An 18,431-nucleotide genomic window follows, 5' to 3' on the forward strand; every position below is an offset into this window, starting at 1 on the left:
TGAAATTCAGTATTCCTGGCACGGCTTCGGGGAAGAAGAAAAATTCTATAGGAAAGAAAGTCTTCCAACTCTGTCACTGGGAAACATATTTACTCTACAATAAAATCAAGAGGAGTTCAACTCACTTAACAGAATCAATTAAAAATGCATTATTTATTAAATATTCAATTCCTTGTGTGAAACAGAGATAAGATGAATGGAGAGTGTGCATAAACATCTGAATGTGCTGGTCTTTTAGCCACTGCCTATTATTTGTGTTGCTCCTTTTCAAGAAGACTTTGCCGTGGACATAGCCCAAAGGAACCACAGAAATCATGAACACAGCTTGCAGCTCTAAAGCTTATAACTGTATCACTGAATTCATACATGTTAGGAAGTAAAAAATGAAGTATAAACATCTCCACTGTGTGCATAAAGCACTGAACAAAAGAAAACAAAGGACTGGGAAACTGCACAGTTAACTGGCTGTGTCACAGCAATTAAGTCTTTCAGAGGTCTCACATGTGTATTGCAATGAAAAGCAAGCACCCAACAAGTAGAATTTGTTGCTCCGCGCAGTGATAATCCTTTAAAGCATGTGCGTCCAGCCCTCTGGCTTACCTGGGCCATATTGAGTGAATAAGAATTGTCTTAGTCTGCATATAAACTATACAATATAGATAGGTTATAGAAGAAAAAAACTTTCATTATTTTTATATCATTTTTATTAAAACATTCATGTTGTGTCAGGAGGGTACATGTGTCACACAGTTCCCGCAGCAGCGCAAAAATGCCTGGTTCCACTGGGGCAGTGATCAGGGAGAAGCCCACCCCTCACCTTGTAGGCACAGCAGCGCTCAGCAGCACCAGGCCCCACTCCCCCTAATTGTTTCTGCTTCAGGGACAGGCCCTGAGCACTGGCGTCCTCCGCTTCCAGTGCCCCCGCAGCAGAAACAAGGAGCATTTTTGTTCAGACACACTCACCATGGGGATGTCAACCCCACTTGGGGTGGTGTCCTTCTGCTGCCTCTTGAGATGTGAGGGCGCAAGAGCTGTGCTCGCTCAGGGACTGCTCTGGCAGGCCTGGCCCTTTGCTGTCCATGAGCGTTGGGCCGGGGTGGAAGAGCAAGGCTGCCCTAGGGTGGGTCCAGGGCTGCAGCCCTACCCGAGGGACAGCTCCACTCCACAGATGGAGGGAAGCAATCCTTTCTTCTGCAGCATTGGCCACCACCAGGCCCCTCAGTCTGTGCAGAGCCGACGCCTTCCTGCTTGGGTGCTGAGGGCCCTCACCTTCACCTCCTGGGCGGCTGCGGCTCTGTCACAGTGGGTGGCAGGGAGCGGCCACTGTGACCTACGGGGCTGCGAGCAGAACAAAGGCTGCCAAGTTCAGTCCCTGCATCAGTGCGACCTGGTGAGGTGCGGAGAGGGCAGGGAGGAAGGGACTGCTTGAGGCTGACAGCAGGAGGAGGGCTTCCACCCCTCACGGCCCTGAGCTGTAAACTCACCCTTGTCCTGCTTCTCCCTCAGAGTTGTCAGAGGAGCGTGCAGAGGAGAAAGCCCAGCACTGCCGGAGCAGGAACTCTGCAAGTGCTCGCTGTCGACGTGCACCATGTGCTCAAGGAGGCAGGAGGCTCCCGACTTGAGGGAGCCAGGTGAGAGCAAAGTATCCCTTTGAGATAGGCAGGGACTCCCCAGCCATTGCAGGCAGGGTCCCTCTGCTCCTTGGCCAGGGGGGACCCGCTTGGGCTGTGGCTGCCTGCTGGGACTGATGGGCCTGCAATGCCCCCTTCCCCTCCACAGCCTCCAGCCCTGCCCCTCATCCAACAGGGCAGGCACAGAGCAGGCCGCTGGGGACAGCCCTCAGGGACATCTGGCCCTGTACCATGCTCACTGCTTTTGCTCTCCCCTCTCCAGCATGCATGCTGTGTGGCCAGACAGATGCTGACCCAGACATCTGTGGGCCCAAGCATGTGGACTTTGGGATGTGTGCTCATGCATTTTGTATGGTGAGTTCCCCTGGGGCTCCTTCCACCTTTCTCCAAGAAATGGTTCCTTCCTTTCTGTCCTCACAAGATCCTGCTCTTTTCTCATGTACAGGCATTCTCCACCAGCCTTTTTCAGCAAGCAAGGATAGTGAACGGAACTGCAGAGGTGTGCCCTGAAGATGTCAGTCGCGTAATCCAGGAGGCAGAGCAGAAGGTGAGGACCTGACCAGAGCAGGGTGGTTTGTGCCAGGAGAGGCTCCTCAAGCTTAGCCTGGTCCCGAGAAAGCAATGCTGGCCCTTCCAACCAGCTCCAGTGCCTGCATACTGTGTCCTGTGCCCTGCCCAGAGGCGTGGGGCCAGCCGCAAAGGCCCTGAGCCTGCTCCTGATGGGGCTGCTCTGCTCCTTCCAGCACTGCTTCATTTGTGGCGAAACGGGGGCCCCCATCACCTGTGCAGAGACGGGCTGTGAACACAGTTTCCATCTGCCCTGCGCCCAGGAGGGTGAATGTGTCACCCAGTACTTTGGAGAGTACAGGTAAGGGCTGCCAGGCCTCACCTGTGAGCCTGCAACCCCTGCTGTCAATACCAGCCAAGGAAGTGAGGAACCCACCGTGACACCTCTCACCAGCCTGCCAGAGCCGGAGCCAAAGCCTGGGGCTCCTTCCTCTTCCTCTGCCCTCCTCGCAGCTCCTCTCACCTTGCCCATCCCCTCCATCTTCCCCCAGTTCATTCTGCCAGAAGCACAGCCCGAAGCAGGCGGTGGAAGCAGCTCCAGCGCAGAATACCAGCTGCATCATCTGCATGGAGCCTGTGGGGGACAAGAAGTCCTACCGCACCCTGGTGTGCCCAGCCTGCAAACACGCCTGGTTCCACCGGGCTTGCATCCAGGTAGGAGACCCCCTCTCACCCAGTGAGCCAGGCAGGCAATCAGCAGCACCAGAGCCTGCTCCCACTCCCACTGATTGTGTTTCTGCTACAGGGACAGGCCATCCGTGCAGGCGTTGACTGCTTTCAGTGCCCCCTCTGCAGAGATGTGGATGTCTTTCTATCTGACATGCTCATCATGGGGGTCCGAATCCCACTCAGGTTGGTGTTTTTCTGCTGGCTCTCAAGACATGAGGGCACAAGAGGGACTGCCCTGGCAGGCCTGGCCCTTTGCTGTCCATGAGTGCTGGCCTCAGCTTCACAGAGAAGCTGGAAATGGGGCTGGAGTGGAAGAGCAGGGATGCTCTGGATCAGCCTTAGTCGAGGGGCAGTGGGTACTCATCACATTCCCTCCATTCTCTGGAAGCGGACCAATGTGGGAGGATGGCAATGCATACGCTTCGCTGGGAGAGAGGCACAGGCGCTGCGATGCCAGTGAGTGCCTTTACCCACAAGGCAGGGAGCAGGCAGAGGAAGAGGGGTGAGTTACCTCAGCAGCCCTCTGGGGCTACGCATGGGATCCCAGCCTCACCACAGGCTGGAGGAACAAGGACCTGGGCTCTCCCTGGCTTGGCTTACTTGGTCCTCACAGCCATAACCCGTTTGTTTCCCCAGGCCCTGGGAGATGCTCCTTTGCAGCTCCTGCGCAGCGGAAGGCACTCACCGGTGCTGCTCCTACTTGAGCAACAACACAGACACTTGGGAGTGCAAAGCCTGTGCTGGCGTGGGCACTGGTAAGAGGCAAATAGCTAGGCTGGGGCCAGGCAAGGCCTGGCAGCAGGGGTACAGGGCAGCCTTGCCAAAGTCCCCCTGGCCCAGGGATGGGAGCCTGTCCCACACCAGGGCTGGAGGCCCGTCCTGCTGACCTTCCGGCCTCCCGTTACAGCCTCCAGTGTCAACTCAGAGCTTGCCAGCCCCAGCACTGCCAGTCAATGTAGACTGGTGCCATCCCACAGCTCCACAGCACCTGAGAGCAGCAGCAGCTCCAGCACCACCAGCCACACAGCATTGGAGCCTGTCCACAGTTCCCACGTGCCTGAGAGCGGCAGCCAGTCCAACGAGCCTGGGACAGGTCAATGGGATGAAGATACCTATAATCATCTCCAAGGTTGCCGTGGGAGCAGCCATGCTGCAGCTCCATGGGGGGCTGCTGAGAGATGCACCCCAACATCTGCCAGACATGGGGCAACAGGGTCCTCAAGGGCTTCCCAGGCAGTTGGCAGCCGCAGGTTCAGACAGGGAGAGCGGGCTCAGACAAGAAGCCGCTCCCCAATACAGTCTCAGGCCTCAGATTCCCAGAGCCATCCTCAAAGGCGCTGTGGGAGGAGCCACGCACCAGCTCCAAGAGCTGAGAGTGGCTCCCAATGCTGCACCAGACGGGGAGCACTGGGGTCTTCAAGGGGAGCACTGGGGTCTTCAAGGGATTCCTCAGCGGCTCATGGTAGAAGCCAGCTCAGGCGGCGAGTGCAGGCCCAGACACGAAGCCGCTCCCCTGTGGAACGTCGGCCTGCAGAATTACAGAGCCAGCCCCAAAGACGCCACAGAAGCCAGTCCAGGCGACGAGGGCCAGCCCAGGTGCAAAGCCGCTCCTGGGTACGTCGGGCTGAAAATCCCCACAGCCAGCTCCAGGGACGTCGCAGGAGTACCTGTATGCGAGCCCCTCGTGCTGGCTCTGGTCCTCAGAGGCCAGCACAATAAAACTTGGAGATCCCATAGACATTTGTCAGTTTCATCCTTCTCTGCCTTTCCCAAGGTGGGCTGCGTTAAGGGCTGGAACCACAGAATTGTCTTCTCCCTAGCACCTATCCCCCCATACCTTCCTTCCTGTGGCTGGGTCTAGGCAGAGCTGGGTTCTGGCCCCGACTCCATTGGGGCTCAACATCTCCAATCCACACAGGCCAAGGCTGTGCTAGCAGGGGCAGCCCTGTTCTGGAGGTGTTTCTGGTCTTGGGGGTGTCACTGTGTTCAGGTCATGCAGGCAGCCCCCCCCCACCAGCTGGCTATTGGGTGGGCCAAGGCCAGCCTGGGCTCTCCTCCTGCATTTGTGCAGTGCCAGCAGATCTGAGTGGTGGTTCTGCTTTGGGGATGCCACAGCATGTTGAGTGCCTGAACCACTAATTTCTGTCCCAAAGTCATTTTTGTGCATCCTGTGAGTCCCTCCGCAGCTTCCCCGTAGGCCCCCTTCAGGTACTGGAAGGCTGCTATGAGGTCCCCCCAGCACCTTCTCCAGGCTGAAAAGCCCAACTCTCTCAGCGTGTCATGATAGGGAAGGTGCTCCAGCCCTCTGATGGTCTTCATGGCCCTCCTCTGGACCTGCTCCAATAGTACTGAAANAGAAAAGAAAAGAAAAGAAAAGAAAAGAAAAGAAAAGAAAAGAAAAGAAAAGAAAAGAAAAGAAAAGAAAAGAAAAGAAAAGAAAAGAAAAGAAAGGAAAGGAAAAGAAAGGAAAAGATAAAAGAAAGGAAAAGATAAAAGAAAGGAAAAGATAAAGAAAAGAAAAGAAAAGAAAAGAAAAGAAAAGAAAAGAAAAGAAAAGAAAAGAAAAGAAAAGAAAAGAAAAGAAAAGAAAAGTTAATTCTCTAATTAGTGTCTCAGCACCACTCTAATTCAGAACCTTCAATGTGAAATAAAATACATTATTCGTTGGTCCTTTTTCCTGAGGTAAACACAAAAAGATGGGTACATGCAAGTCAGGAAAAGAGATTAGTTCTATGGAAGATACATTAAGAAGAAGCAAGTTACATCTGTGCGTTTACAGTGGGCTTCAACTAATATTAGCATTTTTAACTATGCTATAAACTGAGCTCCAGGAGTCAGAGAGTTCTTCTCTCTAAGGATCTGCATCCAGTGCAGAGGGGATGATTCATAATGTAAAGGAGTGTTTCTGTCTTCACTGACCAAAGAGGAGATCTGGTATCATCTTTTCTTAAAGTGAAAGTTAAATGAAGTTCATAATTCCTTCTCACCATATACTGCATAACAACATACCAACACTAAAAATATATATATACAAATCAAAGACCTCCTCAACTAGATCTAGATGATATACTAGTCTATGGAAGATGTGACATATCCTGGGAGAGGTAACTAATTATTCTTTCCCTTCCCTTTGGAAGATCCACAGAAAAAGTTCTGCTGTGGCCTACAGCTGAAAGCAGAGTTTGCTTCCAAGTGATAAACACAGATGTTTCTCATAAACAGAGTTAAAGTAACTAAAATTTGCATGCATATCAGATTTCTCTATGAAGCTAAAAGTAGCTCACAGTAATGGGTTAAATTCAGAAGCATTTCATTGTATTTTGAAGGGCTGCAGAGCCCGTCAACCCCCTGCTGCTGACACCCCTTCAACCTCCCTGCTTAGCTCAGGTTATACTTGGAATTATTGCTGGAATACTCAACCAAATTTCTGCTTCCGTTTGACATTCAAAGAATATGGACTAAAAATTTATCCAAAGTTGCCTCAGAAAGTGACTTTCTTGCTTGTCAGGTCTCACATTTTTCATGCAAAACAACCTGCCCACCACTTCCTCACAAAAGCTTAACTACCAACAGCTTAAATAAGCCTTTTCTAGAGCTCTGCTGGGACACCTTGGGTTTTATGATTCATCTACTCAGTTACAGTAATTGCAGAAAACAGACCTGCAGACTCACAAGGTTTCCAAATCTACTCACTTTGGCTTTAGGTTATGCAAGGAACAAACTAAACATAACACTTAACACCTGCAATGACTTCCTCGCTTCATCTTCTAACTCACCTGAGCAGTCTTTGGATTTAGATGCAAATCCAATAAGTATTTTCTTTCTCAGGTGCACCCTGCCTCTTGACTGAGGTTGCAAGGTGGGTTGGTTTTCATGTTGGTTTCTCTGCAATTACACTGTGCCGTTCTCTTTGGGGGTAACAACTCATCCTCTGTTACCCTAGACACGTCACAGCTTTTAGATAAAGAGTCTTCAACTCCACCTCACTATTCTACAATGCAAGAAGTACCAGCTTGTGGGTAGACAGCCTGAACATAGCCAAGCTCAGTACAAACATGCAGCCATGATCATCATCCCCTTAAATACAGTTGCAGCAACAACTGGACACTCATAACTCTTTCAGTCACTAGTCAAGAGAGTTATGCTTCTGCTTCCTTCACCTCTTTGGCTCTATGACTCTTTTGTTCTTTTGTGCAGTGCATGAGAGCTGCAGAATGGGAGAGTGAAAGCATCCTCAGCTTTCTCTTCCAGGATAAGGTATTTAAGTGCACCCTGGTGGGTGATGACACTTGCCATGCACAGGGAAGAAGTGGGTTTGAATGCTATCAGACAGGAGGGGCCTGAAAATGTTCAATATATTAGAGTAAGGCTGTGATTATTATCTACGAGACAAAATATAGTGATGCCTCTTGGCATAGGTTGCTCTAAAGGAATTACTTCTTATCTGATTTGGAAATGCATGGGACTCCAGGAATGGACTGATGTCTGTGTATGTCTGTGCAGAAAGCAAAGAGCACAGGAAATGTGCCTAAATGCCTGCACTGAGTCTCGCTGGGTTAGAGTTAACTTTCTTCATAGCAACTTGAATGGTTCTGTTTTGGATTTGTGAATAAGCAGTTTTGGTAACACACCAGTGTTTTAGCTATTACTAAGGAGAGCTTGCACAGTTCTAAGGTCTTATCTGTTTCCCCTTCTGTCCCCGTAGCTAGGGGTGAATAAGAGGTTGGGAGGGGACACAGCCAAGACAGCTGGCCCGAATTGGCCAAAGGGATATTCCATATCATACAGCATTACAATCAGCAATAGAACTGGGGGCGGCAGGAAAGAGTTCTTCCAAGGTAGCTGTTGCTCAGCTGGTAGGAGGGAGGGACTGCTGCTAAATCACTTATGGGTTTTTGCTTGACTGGTTGGGTTTGTTAGTTTGCTTTTTCTTTCTTCACTTATTAAGTGGTCTTCATCTTGACGAGTTTTTCTTGCTTTTGCCCTTCCAAATCACTTCCCCATCCTGATGGGGGGTGGGGGTGAGCAAGCAACTGGGCTGGAACTTAGCTGCCAGCTGGGGTCATCCAACCGCAATGCCAGAGAAGAAAAGTGTTGAAGACAGCCTAAGTGTTTAAGTTGCTGACAAATTTTGTGAGTTCTTTTTGTTTATTGTCAATTTTCCTATCTCTGCCATAGAGTGCCTAAGCATTTTACTGGAGGTCTTTGGTTCTATGGTGAAACAAAAAGTTTGCTTTTGTGGTATTTGTTCTAGTGCCTAAATCCATCTGGACATCGAGCTCCAGCTGCTTAAGCTACATTTCAAAAATGGGAACTAAGTGCTGAAATTATTTACTCCAGGTTCATAATATTCCTCCCAGTATGCTGACATGAATATGCATTGAGGATACTGCCAAAAATCATTGGTGGTACATGTACAGAAGCAGGCACATCTTCTATTTTCTTTCTACCTAAATATTTACTGGTAATGGTATTGCAACCATTATGCTGTATAATAACCCATAACACTGAATTAGAAAATTACCAGTCAGCTGCAAAATATTATTGCTATAGTAACATTTCCATTGCAAATCATATTCTTCTAAAAGCCAACGTGTACGGAAAATTTTCCATTAGCCTGCATTAAGATTATAGTTGTAACAAGCCTACAGTTCTCCAAACATGCATCTGGAATAAAACCTCACATCTAATACTCTAAGCTGCATTTTTTTTAAGATTTGAAAAACTTTGGACATACGAGCTCATACATGACCCAATGGAGTGACAGCATTCCTGTCCTTAATGTGCATTTTAGGTGACACAGTGAGGACACACATGGGAGAGGTGGCTCACGGCTCAGTCCTTTGCTGAGATTAAAAGCTTGGAAAGTGCTTTTTGCTTCTTGTACGCACAGCTTGAAGTGTTGACACCTTTCCCTGAATTTTTCAGTGGTGTGATCTGTCCATTAGAGCTTGAACTGATATATTTCTGCTGTTGTGCCATGGGCTTCACACAGGGTGGTCAGATACTACAACTGACAGCAGATCTGAATGCTTTGCAGTTGTGCTCAAGGCAGCTTTCATAACAAGTATTAAAGCTAGCTTAACAATTCTGCAAGAAAATAGTGAAAAGTAGCCAAAAATCCAGTACCATTCCTAAGCTAACATAACTAAACTACAAGGAAATTCCTATAGTAAAATTAACTTTCTGAAATGAACTTCGCTTTCTTTAGCAATTTGAGGTCAGCTATAACAACAAGAAAGCAGCACTGGAACTATCAAAAGTACCCCTAAAGGAAAATCTCCAACCAGGTTGAACTCTTCAACTTCTAAGTATTACTTGCAAATAAAATTGTCTAATTCTGCCCAGCTGGAAGACGGCTATGCAGGTGCATCTTTCCTAATGTTTTTTGCTGAGGTTTAGCTTTTTTTTCCTGTGTAGCATTTAGCGTTAACGTATTTTCCACAATAGGCATTTTAAACCCTATACTCAGTTATAGACATAAGGAAGATGAGTTAAAACAAAAAGTGCTCCCAGAACTTGTGAAATTTGGCCTTGTAAAATCATAAGAAATAAATGAAGGCAAGCCTATAGGTGTTCTGCGTGGTTTGAGTAGGTTTTGTGGTAGTGTGAGTCCTCTCTGGGGAGATGTAGCTTCCTCTGTTTGGAGGGAGCCCTTGAATAAGCCTTTCTCTAAAGGACTTTTGTTCTCTCTTCAAGCAAGTTCATACACACCTAGCTGATTTATTAAGCAGAAACTCACAACAGAAGGATGATGGCAACTGATGGCACATTCTGACACAACAACAGAAGAACCTGACATCAAAATAGAGAAGGGATGAAGATATCAGGGAGCTGGCAGTGGTCTGCTGGCTACTGCAGGTACACCAAGCTGCACCTCCAGGCACTGACAACCCACAGACAGAGGCCAGCACCATCAGCCCTTGCTCCCTACCCACAAACTGCCCTGTCCTTCTCACTTCTGGGAGAGGGACAAGAAATGCCACTGCAGCCCCTCTCCACCTGAGGTGGATGCCCCAACTCTAGGGAAAGACCTTCACAAGATGCAGGAGAATCAACCATGCGTGGATCTGACTAAAGTACTCAGGAAAGCAAAAAAAAACTCAGCAGTGTCTCACCACTATTGCAGGACTCTGCTAAAAGTCTACTTAGGATCAAATTTCTTTTGTTAATCAGCAGTGTAGTGCTTGGGATCAGAGAGAAACTGGATGTCTAAAAAGCAGGGTGCTCGGAGGTCCCAAACTACAGCAAAATGAACCATGCTGCTGCCAGCATGAGGAAGAGGCAGGAGGATCATCATCATGCCCAGGCAGTCTGTGGCTACTGCAAGCCCCAGTGAAATCATAGCTCTCGATGCTGTCTTTGCCACAGCACATGGCTCCCTTTATTAACTAGGTCTTTGCTCATCATACAACAGCTAATACACAGAAGAGTTTCCTAAAAGCAGAAACAGGTTCCAGACATGGACCCATTTCAAAACAGACAGACCATGCAGATTAAAGCCCTGTCAAGAGGAGAAGTCAAGAGGAAAAATTACAATTTACTGTAGACGGGCCTGTGCTGCTGCAACAAAACCATGGGAAATTTGAATTAAATGGAAGTGACTTTTTAGATATGTGTACCATCATCCTCGATTATATTATACATGCAGTTTGGACATCAAACTCAGGAGATAGTCCATTTTTATTGGCTTGAGCTCTGGAAAAAGAAAAAAAGGAAAAGGAGAACAAAATTTAAGTATTTCTTGATCACTGCATACATCTGGTTTTAATTAGACCAACTGCTGTATGTATAATTCCAACATTGTGCTCCTCCCCTTTCTTTCCTCCCTGTCATCCTGTGTCAAGCTCCTTGTTCTCATTGTGTGCCCCTGCAGGGCTGCCCCTCCCTAGCTCCCTGTAGCACCCTTTTCACTCAACACCAGTGCTTGCTTTTTCTCTCAGTCATTCTGCTGCCAGTGGATGGGGACCATGCATGAACTTGTTCCTTCAAGCACGTGATCTGCATGCTATCCATCTTCTAAAATACACATGACTGCCTATTTCTTTTCATAACCATTGTTATTACTGTTGCTTCATAGTTTTTTGGAAAGCAGCATACCCATACCCAAGTACAGATCGCTAAACAAGACAAGCATGAGAAATGAAGCCAAGAACTGAATGCCATTTGCAAACAAGACTTGGCCAAGACAAACTGTCCTTTACAATAGCTTTCTTCAAAAGCATGTTATAATGTCCAGGGTTTGAGTTTAAGAAAAGGAGGACTGCAGAAACAAATGGAATTAAATACAGTGCTTCCAGGTAATCAAAAGAAAATACTCACAGGTGTTAATCAATATACTTTCCTATGGAAATACTAATTATCACTGTCCCTTCTTATATCTCATTTTGTATGAAAGAATTATCCTCAAACACCCAAAGACTGAATTTGCATGAGATCAAAACCTCAGTGTAACAAAGGATTTGGCCTCTTCTTTTAAGCCAGCACTATGGAGAACTATTCACATTTTTGACTTACAAACCCTGTGAGCCATCAGCGAACCATGGGCAGTTGTGGTACCAGCAATGCAAGTATCTGACTCTTCATAGAATCACCGAATTGCTCTGGTTGGAAAAGACCTTCAAGATCATCGAGTCCAACTGCAGATTAATAATCATTTTGTTATTGTTATGGACCTGCACGACCTGAATCTCAATTAAATTGAGAATTAATATGTGTAAAAGTACCAGCAGAACGTGTTTTCATGCATGTCACTACCTAGAACCCCCTTCATCTCATGCTCACAACTATTTCCCAGCAGTAATCATGCACACAGAGAAAGCTGAAAAACATACTTGTAAAAATATGTGTTGATTTAAAAAAAAGTCTAAATAATAATAATAATAAACTATTTAATTGCATTGATACATAGAAATACTTCCTTTAATAGGCCCCAAAATACTTCCGATGACAGATACATGTGGAGGACAGAAAACTGGGTATGAGGAAGTGGACCTAAAAGACTAATACATCACAGCTTGGCAGGTAGCAGATGCCAGCTCCACGGACTGTTCAGAGTCTTCTGTCTTGTGTCTGAGTTGTATTTCCTCACACTCCTCTTTTTACGGACAAAATGACCTTGTCTTGCTTTCAGTCTTTTCCACTGCCATAAATAGATACTAATGTATTTCAGTTTTCCATTCCGTTTTAACAACATTCAGGTCAGATCTTTCTGACCGTTGGAAGTGGATGTATTAACAATAACATGCTAGTTCAGTCTGGTTCTGTACTGCAGCTATTTGACGTAATATTCAGAACTGAGAGATTTTATGGACAGAATATCCATCATAGTTATGGATATTCCACTACTGACATGACAACTGCCATTGTTTCCACATAAAATGATGATAACCATATGGATGCACAAGTAAATGAACAAAAAGCACTTCCCTGGAAGAAACATATTTTTAATTACCAGATTTACTTTCGAAAGCACAGGGAAAAAATTATAGTTTCTTTGCTGACAATGCAGTAACTGGAGAAATTTTTTAAACTCCTACAGCTTTAGCTAGCAGTGCATGCCTAGCATGAAAATTTCCAGATCATAACATTTACCTCCAACACTTTATTCAAAATATGCTTATCTCATCTTTTTTTTCCATGATCGTTAAACACTGCCCTATGAAAAATGTCAGTTGAATAATAGCTTACATTGCAGAATAGGTTATTACAATACAATAGTGAGAATGGTGTTTCATTCATTCCACAAGTTTTCAAACTCTTCAGTGCTCATTATGCATATCAGCAAAAACATGAAGAAATAAATTATGTCATCATTAAAGAATGGCATATTTCTGCCTGTATGATTTCCCATGATAGTGTAGCAAAACACATGGTGATGATCAAGGTGTTGGATTTTTTTGTTTGTTAATACTGTTTTAGGCTTTTTTCCCCAATTAATTACAAGGGTTTGGATTAACGCAGTGACCGAAGTGCTTCTGCTTTCATTGGAAAACAATCCATGTTTATTCAAAAGGCAAACATAAACAAATTTAGATAGATCACTAAGATATTTGATATTTCTGTGTCATTTCCATTTTTTTTTTTTTTTGAGGGGGGGGGGGAGGTGAAGAGTGTGGAATACTTACTTTGGTATGGTTTGTCAGTAAAACTTGACATATTCCTCATATATTATACTGACACAAGAGTTGCCTTACTGGGTACTTACCCAGTCAATCAGATGCAAGTTCTGACTATGTTCACATGAACACCTCATCTGAGTTGGAGGCAATGAAGCATGATGTCTGATTCATAAACAAAATATTTGCAGTTTCTCTAGGATGAAACAGAAGACTTTTGCATTCTGATGATGATTCTGATAATATTACATAAAATGTTTTCGAAAACCTAACAAAACATACTATGATACATCACAGATAAATGTAACAATATGACATGTATGTACCTGTCGTGCAATGCCAGCATAGTTCCTGAATCCTGAAAATCAGAAGACTTGATTTCTGTTTCAGGTCTTGCTTCTGAGCCCTATCTGTGAGAAGGGATTTAGGAAGCTTGGGTGGTCCAATTCAAATATTAGGATAAAAATTTTCATTCCTTTGAATGAAATGTGCAGCTTCAGAAGAGGATATCCGAAGAGGTTAAAGAATTTCCAACTTTGTTGATTTTCTAGATTTAATTAGACAAAGCCATAGCTAACCTCATGGTGACATCTAAGGGTTCCTTCCAGATGACCTTGTGATTCATTGATTTTAGCAAGATGAGCTGCTCTTGCCCGAATGCATCTCAAAAGAACTGCAGGCACATGTGAAAGATCTGATATTATACAACATCTGACACTGATTTTCATGTAGATGCAATTTATAGTGCCTGCAGATTTTGGAGAACAACATCCTTCCTTAAAAACCTGACCCCAGGCTTTTAACATGCAGTTTAGTTGATTAGATTCAAATCAGAACAATAATACGGTCTACAATAGAGTTAAACATTATAAATATATATTTATATCATTCTGATTTGGGGGAGTTTATTTTGTTTTTATATTCTACTCAGATACTAAATTTGAATGAAATTTTTGTGCTCCTGGCTAATGCATTGGATTACAAAATCAGATATACAATGCACATATGGGCGAAGACACCAACATCTGATTAGATCATTTTTATGACTGTAGAAAATAACAAGGCACTTCAAACCCAATTACAAACACTGCTATAATATTATCCTGATATCATTACAAGGTTTAAAATATAGTGAATTCAACACTAATTTAACAAAGAGATGGGAAAAAAAAGTGAAACTCATCATAACAGAGCTAACAAAGCTCTGTTTTGAAACACATGCTTGCTTCCAGTTCCTTATACATTGCAGGTTCAGGAAATTATTTTATGACCTAATTTCCCCTGGTAGCATTTGTTCTGAGGCTGAGCAGTAAGGAGCTCCACCATGCCTTACGCTTTGCTGATTGCAGCCCTGGTGCTCTGCAGTTAATGGGGCACAGATGGGGCCACGAACAAACAATATGAGGTAGGTGGGAAGGGACAGATTTATAGTCCTACTCATTCTCCTCCCCCTGCAAAATAAACAAAACTATGGAAAAGCTAATCCTCCTAGGCTACTAGTGAAATTTCTAGCTGATGTGATGTGTACAGTCTTAGAGGTTTCGAAATGGAGTGAGACAGTTAGGTTGTCAGATGCATTCCTCTTAACATGACATGCTAATCTATAACTATTATGACTGCTGTATCTTTTTGGAGTCAGTTTACCTTGGGGGAACACAAGGCCTAAGAAGAATTGTATGGAGTCAAGTAATCTATGTGTGACATTTCAACCAAATCGTATGCATTTTCAGTCTTGCATGCATTAGAAGTGCTTCTATTTCAGCCCTACATGTATGGTAGGGTTTAGGATCTACAAGGGCTGTTCCATCTGAAAAATCGAGCATAGCAGAAGACAAGCCTATCGGTGTGTGCCTGCTCATAAAAGCTATTGGCATCAATATTTAATTCTAGGTACACACTGATTCACCAGATAATGCGTAAGATAAAGTATCTTCCCTTTAAAATAAAAACATTTATTTCTAGAGGTAGAAATAGATCTTCCATTCATGTATGAAGCTCCTTATTTACCATTCTTGGCCCTTCCATCACTGCTTTCTTTTTACACGCACACAAAAATACAGATTTTGTCACCAGTGAATAGGACTTTTGCGTAACTCGCTTTTTGTAGGAGTTGCTCTTTCATCTGGTCTTCTTCATGTTTGTTGTAAAGTCTAGCAGTGATCTAAGAGCAGTCTCATGCCGATAAAATTGTTTTATGAGGTAACAACACAGCATGATTGGTTTACTACTCTTCCATCTACAAATTAAAGTAGAAGATTAAATGACATTTTAAAATTGTTGAAGATGAAAAGAATTATAATGAGCCGTCTTGAGAAAAAATTATAAATGTAACATCATATCTCCTGAAACCTCTTGATTAATCATAATAAAACGTGATCTTCACTGATATTTGAAAGTTTTTAAAAAGCTGTTATGATTTGGAAATCAAATGCACGCTTTACCCATTAGGTTACTCTCAAAAGTGGGACTATGGAATAGGTGTCATCAGGTCTGCTATCTGTAATTCCAGCAATATGTTGAAAAATACCTCTCTGACATTGCTGAACCGGGGTGTGTAGCAAGATGGCTGATTTCACTAAAATAACACCACGCAGCCCTTAGGTAGTGATGGCTGTGCACTCCAAGCTCCAGACCAAAGCTGTCCTCCTAATTGTTTGCAGAAGATGCTGACATGTTAGACAAGTAAGAATTGCTCACAAATGCACGCTGGAGTATCAGCTCCAATGTGTTAACATCTAACAGACCTTCATGCGTAATGTGATCTCCTGTCTCATGCATTTGTGTACTGTAATTACATAGATTGAGAGCATGAATAAAACAATCTGCAAGTCTTCACAACAAGCAGCAAGAACCAGCCATGACTTCTCATACTTTCTCTTAGGAAAATGATCTTGGTAAGTCCCTGTAGAACCGTGGTCCTCCTCAATCCAGGAAGTCTACCTCTGAGCTTTCCAAGAATGAAAAAGATAAATGAGGAAAAAGTCTATTTTGAGCTTAATGAACAATATGATGATTTTACACCTTTCAAATTGTTAGCTGCTGGTTGAGGAGTTGTTTAATAGTATTCTAAAAACAAATAAATGTAAACGTAGTTCAAAGATTTCCATATTGACTTGCTGTGGAACTGGAATGAATGGTAACAAAAGATCAGTTCCAGTGCAGAAAGAAAGGAAAGACCCAGTTTCCTCAAGAATCTCTCCAGTTCCCACAAATAACCCAATTTAGGGAAGTATCTCATGTTGCTATGCCCATGAAACAGCAGTGATTACTTTGTAACTTAACTGTGCACTCTTATCATTAAAATTAAAACAGAAAATCTTAGGCTTTGTACTTCCCTACTCAAAGGAGGTGGAGATGATCTTTAAAATAAATTTCAAGCATCACTGAAAATAGGCTCCTACACCACTGGTTCCTAGCTAAGATGCTACTAACCCCACTGATGCTGTCATGAAGCAGGAGATGAACCAGCAGCATGTTCAAGTGACTGCTACAGGGTGCAAGGCATGACCTGGAGCCTGGAAATAGGAGGATGAGGGCATGCATGTGAGGATGAGCAGGAGGAAAAAACCTCAAAAGTGAGATCCATTGTCTGTTTCAACTGGGACAGAATTATTTTCTTCAGAGTGTCTGGTATGATGATATGTTTTGGTTCTAGGAGCAAAACAATGCTGATAACACACCAATGTTTATAGTTGCTGCTAAGCAGTGTTGTTCAGAGCCAAGGCCATTCTCAGCAAAGGGCCTGAGGAGCTGGGATGGAACAGAATTAGGACAGCTGAGTTAAACTGTCCAAAGGGATATTCCATACCATATGACATCATGTGGAAGGAGTTTTGAAGGGGGTCAAGTTCATCTCTCTCTCTCATCTGCTGCTTGAGGGCCCTGCTGGGCATCATCAGGGGGTGGTGAGCTTATGCATCACTTGTTATATACATTCATATATATATGTATATATCATCATTATTATCCTTTTTCTTTTCTCTATCTTAGTAAATTATTTTATCTTAACACACAAGTTCTACTTTTTATTCCCCTGATTCTCTCCCCCCTCCCACTGGGAAGAGGGGGGAAGTGAGCAAAGGATTGTGCAGTGCTCAGCCACATGCAGGGTTAAACCACAACACCCATTTAAGGCTGGGAAGTGCTGTGTTTTAACTTAAAGTGCACATTTGTTTTGAGGCTAAGGGACAAAAGAGTTAGCAGCACATGTGTCAATCTAGTAAAAGGTCACTGTTCGATGTTCAAACCTCTTGTTCCTTTTATTAGGTATACTATGAGACAGAAAATCAGCTGCCCTCCACATTTAATTTATTACAGTGACATGTCAGGATGACAAATTGTCTTTGCTGTAGGAGCACCAAAGTTTTTAGGCACGTCCCATTCTTTTGGGGAATCTTTAACAAACTTTAATCTATACTGACTACTTTATAAATGAAGCTGTGTGATACAGATTCTGATGGCTTCCTTTTACCCTTCTACATGGAAAGCCAGCAGTGGTCAGTGCAACGTTTCATTTTGCCTTGAGGTGGTTTTGTTTATGGCAAAACAGCATCACTAAGGATGAGTGACCTGGCATGACACTGCTCATCAAAACATTTTCACACTCTGCAGGCTATAAATCTATTGATAGTACTGAGTTTTGTGAACAATTGCTTTAGAAGTGAAGAATATCCACATAATTTTATTTGACATGTAAACTGCACTATGCTCCAAATCTGTCATCACTGCACTGAAATCCGTTCTTGATATTAATTTGTAGAAACAGTAGGTCACTTGAGGAGGAAAATACTTTTTTTTTTCCCCCACTGGAAAACAGTACAGCTTGGTTTTGTAGGAGACAAATCTTTCAAAGGCACCTTGCCAGTCACCAAGCCATGGCCGTCAGCTAGATCTGTTTCCCATGTAAATAAAACTCTCCTTATAATGTTTTTTTTTTCTTGGAAGTGCTTTGTTTGAATACAAAAGAATGCAAACAGTGATCACATTTATTTAAGTTGGAAAATGAGAAGCTAATGAAGATTGATGGGGTGGAGGGTTTCTTTTCCAAACAATTCTGAAGCTTCAGACCAACTTCTTAAAAGCATAAAATTTAGCAAAGGAATTTTTTGTCCTTTTTAACAGAGTTTTGGGGCAAAAATACATTCTTCTATTCATAGTATTGAGAAATCAACAAGCAGTTAAAGACAAAGCCAACGCAACTTGGATACCTTTGAGCATAATCTCATGTTGTGATTAGTTTCCTCAGAAATGGACTGCAGTGAAAATTAATGCTTTGCATGGAATATAATGGAGAAAAACATTTAATATTTTTTAGATGCTTCATAACTGCTGAACACCAAGCATTCTCCACTCTCACTGATTTCAAAACCTCACAGCATTAGGCTTCAAGTATTTTAAAATGGGCCCTTAGCTATCCAGTAGTTTCACCTCCTTCGCTGAAATCCTG

At 43.9% G+C, this 18,431-nt stretch overlaps 1 protein-coding gene across 1 annotated transcript; it reads left to right on the plus strand.

Annotated features, from left to right (window-relative positions):
• Positions 722 to 4,796, plus strand: LOC110405709 (PHD finger protein 7-like). The gene is made up of 9 exons (XM_021411263.1): positions 722 to 1,631; positions 1,894 to 1,985; positions 2,077 to 2,178; positions 2,375 to 2,499; positions 2,690 to 2,852; positions 2,944 to 3,050; positions 3,256 to 3,369; positions 3,504 to 3,622; positions 3,775 to 4,796. The coding sequence occupies exons 1-9, from the start codon at positions 1,589 to 1,591 to the stop codon at positions 4,584 to 4,586; spliced, it is 1,677 nt and encodes a 558-aa protein (XP_021266938.1). The 5' UTR covers positions 722 to 1,588; the 3' UTR covers positions 4,587 to 4,796.

The sequence above is a fragment of the Numida meleagris genome, chromosome 1, assembly GCF_002078875.1.
Source record: "Numida meleagris isolate 19003 breed g44 Domestic line chromosome 1, NumMel1.0, whole genome shotgun sequence".
Taxonomy (NCBI): domain Eukaryota; kingdom Metazoa; phylum Chordata; class Aves; order Galliformes; family Numididae; genus Numida; species Numida meleagris.